Genomic DNA, 10,877 nt, shown 5'->3' with positions numbered 1-10,877 from the left:
AATTTCTTGTAAGATAAAGGTGTAGGGAGTTTCTTCAGCACTTGTCAATGTGAGTTGAAAAGAAGAGCCTGAAGGTCACAGCAAGAGAGTGTAAAAATCACATGGAATCACTATTCATCTTATTTATTCATCTGAATGAAAAGTATTGGTTTATTTTGCTTAGCAAAAAAGGCATGGTGGAAGCGTTACCAAGTTGGATATATTGTAATTTTATGCTGAATACCAAGCAAATTTTATTTATTTATTTATTTATTTATTTATTTTTATTTATTTGGTTTGTCAATCATTTACAAGATAATAGGTATAAGAATAAACATGAGCATGAATGAAATGGGTACCAATAATTGGGGATAGTAGGGCAGGGACAGGAGGCACAATTGTGTGCTTATGCACGCCCCTTACAGACCTCTTAGGAATGGGATGAGGTCAACAGTAGACAGTCTTAGGTTAAGGTTTTTGGGATTTTATTTGTATATTATGTATAATATATTTGTATATTATGTATATTTGAGGATTTTATTTGTATATTATGTCAGGTAAAATAGAAAAAATTGAACTTTGGGGCCACCTCATCTTGGCTGTAAAATTTCAGAAGATTACTAAATGGCAGAGAAGGGCTAGTGTTCTGTATCCTTTTTCTACTATTTGTAGTTTGCAACCTTGCAATGGCAGCTGCATTAAAATTTTAGTATCTTTATTAATAACTGGGCAAGAGTGGTAATTCAGCAGGTTCTGACCAGTTCTGCAGAGATGGTAGCAGAAATTTTGAGTAGTTCGGAGAACCAGTAAATACCACCTCTGACTAGCCTTGCCCCCGTCTATTTTCTGCTTCCCGAGATCAAGCCACGCCACACCCACCATGCCACGCCTGCCAAGCCACGCCCACAGAACCAGTAGTAAAAAATTTAAAATCTCACCACTGGGAAATAGTATCAATGAGGATACTTAAAAGGAGATACAAAGTCAAGAGAGAGACTGTGTGAGCTGTTGTCCAAAAACTGCACTCTATTGGCTTTGATTTTATTGCCTTTGTAAGATATGCATTGAAGATACAACATAGAAATCACGGAACAGAAACCCATGGACTACTCAGTGCCAGTTTTGTAAAATATTTTTTATGTTTAATTGATTGTATTTTAGTTTTTAAAATGATTTAAAATGACTTTTCATCTTTTATTAATCCAGACATATTAATCTACTGTTATGTGATTGTATGATTAATCAACTGTATTCAAGCCTGGATAAATGGAGAGGATTCGGGAAAGCAATGGTGAATTATCCTGTTAAAAAAAAATCAATTTAGAACACTTTATGATAATAACTCAACATGACTCCGATGTGGACAACCAACAGACCTTCCAGTGTGGGTGGTAGCCCTCAAACTACTGGAAAAGAGCAAGGGTTAGCTTTTAGTAGTCAGGGTTTTTATGAAGTTGTTGGAAGAAAACTTTTGGGAAGCCCAACAACTGATGGTGCCAGTGGTGGGTTCCTACCTATTCAGACTGGTTCAGCCGAACTGGTAGTGGTTTGGTGGCCTGGGTCGCTGGAACTGGCAGTGACCCAGGCCTGCCACGCCCCTGAACTGGTTCCCCGGGCAGCGCCGTCTTGTTTTTCAGTTCTGCGCATGCACAGAACAATTTTAATTGCACTGTGCATGCGCGCGCAGCACACACATGAGTAAACCAGAACCCACCCCTGGATGGTGTTCATGACAAAAGAGGTTGCCTACACTATACAAAGTTATATGAAATTGGAACATGGAATGTTGGAGACATGTCCCTTGGGTAACTCAAAATTGTAATAAGAGAAATGATTTGAGCTAACATAAACATCCTTGGCTTCAGTGAGTTACACTGGACAGACAGTTGAGAATTCAAATCACACAATTGTATGGTTTATTTTTCTGGAAACAATATCAGATGAAAAGGAGTTTCATTCTGCTTAAGCAACAAGTGGCTAAATATGTTCACAGACATACAGTGATAGCATAATATATATCCAAATTCAAAGCAAGCCACTCAATACCAACATACTACAAATCTGCGCCCCAACTGTAGACTCAGATGATGATAAAATAGAACATTTTTATAATTAGCTTCAATGTGCTCTCAAGCAAATAACAAAGGATTTTAAAAATATAGGCGATTTCAATGCAAAGGTAGACCAAGGAGAAGTTACAAGAATAGTAGGCAAGTTTGGGCTGGGCTAGGCAGTTGTGGGATTCAATATTTTTTTCCTGCCGGTTCTATGGGCGTGGCATGGCTTTGTGGGCATGGCTTTGTGGGCGTGGCAGGGGAAGGATACTGCAAAATCCCCATTCCCTCTCCATTCCTGAGGAAAGATTTCTGCAAATACCCCATTCCCCACCCTATTAACCTGCTTTCCAGCTCCGTTCTCCTGTTCAGGGCAACAAAAGAAGATCAGCTGGAAGGCTGGGAGGCAGCAGGGACAGGTCCAGCCTATTTCTCCGAAGTACTCAAAATTCCTGCTACCAGTTCTCCAGGACCTGTCAGAACTGGCTGAATATCACCTCTGAGGCTAGGTGAACAGAATGAAACTGGTGATCGCCTAGTGCAACTGTCAGGAAAATCATCTCAGCATAATAAACACATGATTTATACAACACAAGTGAGATTTAAACACATGGACAGCACCAAATGGACAATATTGAAATCAGATAGATTATATTTTATGACAAGAACACTGGAAAGATTCAGTTAAGACACTTTCCTGGTGTTGGTTGTAGCACAGTCCATTAGCTATTAGTGGCTAAAATGAAGCTCAAACTCTGCAAAGTGAAAAAGGTATTATCCCCCCCAAAAAAACCCATTCTCACATTTCCCACCGCTGCTGTTGCTTCTGTGCTGAGCTCTGGGCCATTTAGAGTTTGGATCATTTGGTGGTAGGGGTGGCCAGGGAGTGGATGGGGAGTAGGTGGCTGTTGGGATCTTCTCATTTTCACCTTCCCCAAGAGAAGCCATCACCTGTCACCTCTTCCCCACTGCCTGCCCTCCCAGAACCGCCATCGCCGAATTCTCAGAATGCCAAACAGCCTGGAGTTCAGCATGGAAGCAATGGTGATGGCAGTAGTGAGGGATGTGAGAATAGAAAGCCCCTAGCTGCCATCTCCTTATTAAGATGAGTGCCAGTTAACATCATCATTTCCCTGTGTCAAGAGATATGGACTAGGCCCTAGGGCATCAGGCCTGGATAAGATCTTTTTTATCCTTTTAGTAAAGAAAGTCAATAGCAGAAACTTCTCCAATTATCACATGATTGCACTGATTTCTCATGCAAGCAAGAATATATTAAAAATTGTTAAATGGAGGCCACAGAATATCATCAATCAAGAATTACCAGATGCATCAGCTGGCATTATAAAGGAGTGCGGCGAGTAGATGGATTATAGAAAAAACTCATGAATATCAGAAGGATCTTTATATATGCTTTATTGATTACAGAAAAGCTTTTGACTATGTAGAATACAATAGACTATGGATGGCTTTACATGATCTTGGTGTCCCAACCCACTTGATCAGACTCATCCCATCATTGTACACAGAGCAGGAGGCAACAGTGTTATGGTGACACAGATTGATTCAGAATCACTGAAGGAGCTAAACAGGGATGTATTTTATCACTTTTTTTTGCTCAATCTGTATGTTGAAGAAACAGACAGTTCCAGAAATTAGATCTGGAAGTGTCTGATGTTGGAGTGAAGATTGGGGGAAGAACCATAAATAATTTGAGGTACGCAGATGATACAACCTCTTCAAGACCTCTTTAACCTCTATTTTTTTACTGTATAAAAACAAATATTTATACAATCTAAACAATATTTTGCAAAAGACTCATGCATGTTAGATGCTATTGGAATGTTCCTTAGAAAGCAATAAAAAATTTCATGACTTCTTCCACAGGCAAATAATTGAAATATAAATCTATTATTTCACATTAAGTACAAATAAATAATCAAAAATAAATAAATAGGGGAAACGCCACAATACTGGTTAAAAAATGCACGGGTGTTGAACAAGTGTTGATTGGATACTGTTATGATTAAAAAAAAGTGTACTGGGGTGACTTCTGATTTTAAATTGATATAATTTCTTCATATCCTGCCATGTAATATATTCATACTAATTAAATATAGAGGGAATATTAACAATACTGTATGGATTGTTGTCTCATTTCCTTCCCTATTGTGAAACACTTTGTTTATACATTCAATAACTTATTGTTTATTGTACAGATGTTCTGGCACATATTGTCATACAGTATTATGTTTCTTATTATGGCAGTGGCATGACCTGTATAGGCAAAGAAGACAAAAAAGCAAATTCTCTTTTGCTTTTTTCATTAATAAGTATATTATACTTATTAATGAATATTAATCATCCCTGCGACCAATTCGCTCTCACAGAGAGGGACTCCTCCGGGTGCCGTCCACCAGGCCGTGTCAGAGGGCGGCGCCCAGGAGTAGGGCCTTCTCTGTGATGGGCCCAGCCCTCTGGAATGACCTCCCTCCAGATATCAGGATAACGACCGATCTCCCCTCCTTCCGCACAAAACTCAAGACCCACCTGTTCCAACTAGCTGGCCTGGCTTAACTAGAACCTCTAACCTCTCTGGCAATTTTTAATACTGTAAATGTAAATTTTGGGTTTTTAAACTGTTTAAACTGTTTTAACTTATGGCTATTTATTTTAACTTAGTGGCTTGCACTTGCATCTGTATTGTTAAGCATTGATGTTACCTCCTCCATGCCACACTTGTATATTTGATTTGATTGTACGTCGCCCCGAGTCCCTTTGCGGAGAGGGGGCGACTGATAAGTCGAATAAATAATAATAATACTAGTTGTCTTAATTTGTGTCTCTCAATCTTTTCTGAAATCCGGTGTTGTGCATTTGGAATTGCATTATATATATATATAAAAACTTAAAAACTAATTCCCACAACACTGTCAATAATTTACTAAGACTGTATTAATATTATTCTTCTCTTTCTTCCTAGTATCTATCTCTCCCCACTTATGACTATAACCATGTTGCTTGTATCTTTCAATTTATATTGTATTTATTTGTTTCCTAGTACAGTTTGATAGCTTATTAGTAACCTTGACTATCACTAAGTGTTGTATTTTTTTATTCTTGATGAATGTATTTTATTTCCTTATGTACACTGAGAGCACATACACCAAAGACAAATTCCTTGTGTGTCCAATCACACTTGGCCAATAAAGAATTCTATTCTATTCTATTCTATTGTGTGAAGAAATAATGCAAAATTTGGTATATTCTTAAATACTCCTATGTTGGTATAGATGTATATAGGTGCTCCAAAAATCAAGTCTTGTAGACAGTTTATTATATAAATTACATTAAATATTCAAATTGGCTGTCTTTCTTCTAAAAACACTTTTTAAAACTCATTTGACTCATGATATTTGAATATTCTTGAGTTCAATATCATCTTCACTGGAAAAAGAACAAGAAAACTTTTGACATGTCCTACATATATTCATACATATATAACATTATTTTCCAGTCAGATGAAGTCTTCTTCCATATTTGTTGACATAGTTTTTAATCCATAGATTGCTTCTTCTTGTGAAGCTTCAAAGTGGCATTTCATCTGCGCCTGCTTTCCTACATGACAGTTGGTTTATTGCCTTTTATATCTCTTTTTTCTATTGTAGCTGGCTCTTTAATACTATTTTCCTACAAATATTTATATCAATTCTATAATTCTGCTTGTAAAGGATTGTGAAATATTTTTCTTTTCTAAGTGTAACTTTTATTGAAATCTTTAAAAAAGAAGATTAAAAACTAATGTAAAGTAAGAAAGAAAAAAGAAAAAAAGAGAAAGCAAAAAGAGCCAGTGGTCTTGGTTTATTGCCTTTTATATCTCTTTTTTCTATTGTAGCTGGCTCTTTAATACTATTTTCCTACAAATATTTCTATCAATTCTATAATTCTGCTTGTAAAGGATTGTGAAATATTTTTCTTTTCTAAGTGTAACTTTTATTGAAATCTTTAAAAAAGAAGATTAAAAACTAATGTAAAGTAAGAAAGAAAAAAGAAAAAAAGAGAAAGCAAAAAGAGCCAGTGGTCTAGGGGTCAGGTACCAGGCTAAACAGCAGGACACTGTGAGTTCAAATGCTACCTTAGCCATGAAAACCAACTGGGTAACTTTGGGCCAATCACTCTTTATCAACCCAATTCACCTCACAGGGTTGTTTTTATGAGGAAAAATAGTAGGAGAAAGATGTGTTCTTTATCGCCTGGAGTTATTTGTAAAAATAATAAAGGCAGGATATATATAAGTTGAAGAAAAGAAAAAAAGAAACAAAGGATTGACTTCCTATATTCTTCATAGCAGTTATAAGCATAACTTTCCATTTTCTTATAACACTTCCCTCTCTTAGAACTCTTACATTATTTAGTTTGGATAATTGTGTTTAATTTTCCTATTTTTTTTCTGATCTTCGTAAAATACATTTTAACTTCTTATGTTATTATTTTCCTCTTTTTTTGATATTATTGATTTAAATATTTGGTCTTGTGATTTTTTTACTTGACATTGAAAACTGTGTTCATTGTTTGCATCCTTCTAAATGTCCAAAATTCTCATTCTTTGTTTTTCCATGACTATCATAATAAATCATTCTGAAAGCCAGATAAACATGGGTCACAGCTGGGAGATAAATGCATTTGGCCTCAAGATGGTGCTGCTTCCCTGTATGGACAAAATCCATTTGTAAAATAGAGTGTGACAAAGTACATTAATGAAAATCTAACCTTTGACTGGATGTATGCTGGATTCAATGGAATTCAACATCTGTACTTGGAGTCAACCTTAAAAATGGAATCCCTCATGTGTTTGCCCTGCATGTGGATGGAAGCTGTAGAAGTTTGTACAAGTAAAAAACTCTGAAACCTCTTCTGATTATATTCATTTAGAGTGTGCTGGAAGAAATGGATTTTTATCCTTTTAAAAGGTGAAATAATGGATAGGACCTCTCTTCAAGTGACTCAGTTAGAGGAATGTATGCATGTGTTGGGTGGAGGGATATATAGCGCTTTCTGATTTGGGAATCCTCATTTTTGCCCTGTATGGTATTGCCAAGTGTGGCAGTTCTCTTGTCGTTTCTTCGTACCTGTGGTTGGATTCATGCTGTCTAGTAGTATATAAGCCATGATTTATTGTATTGTACATAGTGTATCACAAGTTAATTTTATTGGTTGCCTTCAGCCAATATTCCAAGACACAAAGTAAGCAACCTTGGTGCAATATTTTTCAAATTGGAAACCCATGCATCTTAAAATTTACAAAGTTTGAAAAACACTGGTCTTATATGTAGTGGGAATCCAATCCTTGTTCTACCTGAGTCTTTTTGAATGTGTCATTCAAATAAGAAAAGTTTACTCCATGAACTATTTTTTTTATTGTAAACAGTGCCATCTTTTTAAACCACAGCTCCTTTCTTCCAGGCCTGTGCTATGGCCTTATTTTCCACATCAATGGAAGGAATATTGTTTTATGAAGAGGAAAGTTCGCCATCCTGAGTTTACCTCTGGAGTAATCCCCCGACCCCTTTTTATAAATATAATACAAAAACTGCAAATGTTGTAGTAGGGTGAAAATCAACCAGAATTTGTTTATTTTTTCTTCTTCCCCGAAGTCGCCCTCAATGCTCCTCGAAATTCGAGAGGGCTATTCCTTGGGATGATGTCGGGGCGCGCACCATCGATCTTCCCAGCCGCTAAAGAAGGCTATGAATCCGGGCGCGGATCTCCAGGCAGACAGCCGAAGGGCGGGAAAGAGTTAAATCTCTCGCCTCAGCTGTAATTTGAGAATTCCTGGCAAGCTCTGCTTCTCCAATCTGCGCGCGGCAGCGGCGAGTCACAAAGGAGGCTGGACAAGCAGAATTTCAATCCAGAGGGTAGGGCTGCCCTGCAAGTGGGGCGACAAGACGATAAAAGGGTTTCCTCAGTCCCAACCCGGAGGATAGGGGAGCCAGTAAGCTCAGCCATGTTTTGCGGAAAATGGAAAAAGTCCCGCTTGGAAAGTTGTCACCACCACCAGCAGTTTTCTGCCCATCATCATGGAGGAACTACCAAATCTTCGGGGCACCGCGCGTTCAAAAAATTGGGTAAGTGAAGTGCCTGGCGAGCCGGTAGCCCCCGAGCGAGGAAAAGGCGTGCCGCGCCTTACGAGTCCTTTCCTAATTATTTTACTGCATTCAGATGCAGCGCTGATTAAAGTTAGGTCTCAGCTCTGGCATCTTTTCATCTTTGTCGGAGCTCAGTCCTGGAGCAAACTATGTCAGCCTAGAATACAAGAGTACCTCTGAGCGGCTGCAGAGTGCATTTCCCCGTCAGCCAAGTAACTCCCGAGTTCGAGCAGACTAAGGGTTGATTGATTTATGATGTAAAAGATATTTTGTTTTGCTCTTGAACTGTTTACAGTTTTTTTTAACTTAAACCGTATGTCTAATTGAATAACTATTCCTATACAAATCCTTATATTTAGCATATTGCATACTAATTTCCATTTTTTTTAGACTCAGAAGGAATTGACACTGAGAACAGCTGGATGACTTGATCGGTTTTTTTGGTTTTGAAAGAACTTGATCTTGAGTCAAAAGATAGAAAACATATTTTCAGAACCATGAGTAATTTTTTTTCACTTAGTAGGGTGACAAGAGTAAAAAGAGAATAGTTATTTTGTATTATCAACTGAGTAAAAAGATTATTGATCTTCATTTTTTTAATTTAACAATGAAACTATGTAAAAGGTGAGATTAAATTAGTTCATTAAAACTGAGCTAAATCCCTTTAAACTATAAGATAATGAATCTGTTCAAAACATATGCATTTAAACATATCTCTGATATTTCTATGATTCTTAATTTGCTCTGTTATTTCAGTTTTGTATCCATCCAATATGTACTGAATATGATTAAGTTTTTATGCCTTCTTTATTGTAGTGATCCTTCAAAAAACATAGTGGACTGTTCCTGGACAGAGGTTTTATTTGCAGATTTATTATCTTTATTCAGGAAATCTTGAGAAATTTATCTCAAATAGATTAGGCAGGGAAATATTTAAATTTCCTAAGAAAATACATTACCCTGCATCAGGTTGTTTTTATTACAGGAAGGCGGGGTCATTTAAAACTAACAGCTGTCAAAGATCCACTCTGGAAACTAATTGATGTTTCAGGAATTTAGCTTTAAAGTATGGAAAATAATTAATAGTGGAGTGTTCTTTTTTGTGGTGCATAATCTCAGCAACCATGTATATTCTAATTGTAATGCTATAATTTATTGGACACTAAATTATGTAATGTTTACTGGGAAATAATTAGAGTACATAGAACTCTGACTGCAAATTTCCTTTCAGCAATTTGTAGTTGATGTAGGAGTTGTAATTTTCAGAAAATATTTGTGTATAAAAATATTGTATCAAATACTAAGCTATGAAAGTACTGCTTTATAATTTACAGTGAAAAGTTTTTTTGTCTCCTAATAGCTCTCCTTAATATAAGGGTACATCAACAATAAACATTGTAATTCCAAGTTAAGTATATAACTTATAGGGATGTAAGTTATGGGCAGATATTTCATGCCAGACATTCTGAGAACTGATTAAACTATTCATTTATGAATTACCTATCCATTTAAACTATCCATTAAACTATTCATTTATGAATTACCTATCCATTTAAAAGATGCTCAAGATTATGTGCAATAAGGTTGACATTGCCTTCCAATATTCAGAATTATATTTTTTTCTGAGAAATTGTGCTCCTGAGAATAATGGAGGTAGTAAAATGAATATAATAAAGCCATTTATTATATTAGAATGGTTTTTAAAATATTTATTATACAATTTCTCTTAGAATTAATGTATTGGAGCACAAAATTAAAGAGGAGTGACATTTAACTAAAAGAAAGCTGGTTTCTGTGAAGTATGAATGAAATGCATCTATTAAAAGTAATGTGTTAAAACAACTTTAAATACTGATTTGATGGATCTTACATTAAAATCTTGCATCTTTTATTATAGCATTTCTCAACTTGATATCATGTAGGTGAATTGGGACAAGCGCTTCCAAAATATTTCCAGGCAAAATGTATACAGCATATACTGTACCAATGAAAGCACTTGTAGAAGCAGCAGGTTGGGAAAGAATGGAGCAATGCAATATGGTCCTATTTCATTCAAGGGGAAGAACTCTGCAAAATTGAAGCTTTTGTTTATCAGGTTTATATTCAGCTATTATATATATACACACACACAAATGCATGTACCCGAACAATACGCTATTAATTGGAATTATATCTCACCTTTTGTCTATCTGACAATCAAGATGGCTTACAGGATATTTTAAACTGATAAAATATTAGAATAAAATAAATTTAGAATTAAATAATTAAATTATTTTTTAAGAGAAACCTTTTCTACTAAGGATTAAAAGTTTCATGGAAAAGAAAGATTTTCCCATTTTTTCTAAATTATGGAAGAATGGGGGGCTAAAATACTCCTCCTCTGGAAAAGTTGTAGGTCATGGGAGGGAGGAGGGAGACTCACTCCTGCGTACCAGATATATGAGTTGCCAGCAGTGGAACTTGGAAGTACGATACAACAATGTTAAAACATGTCTAACAAACAACAGTACTTAAACTGGTAAAATAAACAGCAAACTGTTAGCTCAGATGATAAAAAATATAAGTTCTACATTTACTCAAAAATTAAATTAAAATATTGAAAATATTAGAGTTTAAACTTCACCTTTATTATCTGCTGTTTAATGGATGCTAGCAGAGCCGCCACACGTTTTCCCCGGGAAAGGAGTATTGCAGAACT

At 36.0% G+C, this 10,877-nt stretch overlaps 2 protein-coding genes across 3 annotated transcripts in view; both read left to right on the top strand.

The window, feature by feature from the left end:
* Window positions 1-10,877, top strand: part of LOC309401894 (uncharacterized protein) — a 395,822-nt gene that overhangs the window by 95,735 nt on the left and 289,210 nt on the right. The gene's annotated exons all lie outside the window — the stretch shown is intronic.
* The window catches only part of PLCD3 (phospholipase C delta 3), a 78,624-nt gene continuing 75,706 nt past the window's right edge, over window positions 7,960-10,877 (top strand). For both annotated transcript variants that reach the window (XM_081971199.1, XM_081971198.1), the window contains exon 1: window positions 7,960-8,158. In XM_081971199.1, coding sequence (XP_081827325.1) covers window positions 8,038-8,158 — 121 coding nt within the window. In that variant the 5' untranslated portion in view covers window positions 7,960-8,037. The remainder of the gene's footprint in view (window positions 8,159-10,877) is intronic.

The sequence above is a fragment of the Natrix helvetica genome (genome assembly GCF_964273705.1).
Source record: "Natrix helvetica genome assembly, chromosome: Z".
NCBI classification, from domain to species: domain Eukaryota; kingdom Metazoa; phylum Chordata; class Lepidosauria; order Squamata; family Natricidae; genus Natrix; species Natrix helvetica.
Note: the sequence above shows the minus strand (reverse complement) of the source record. Positions and strands in the feature narration are given on the sequence as shown.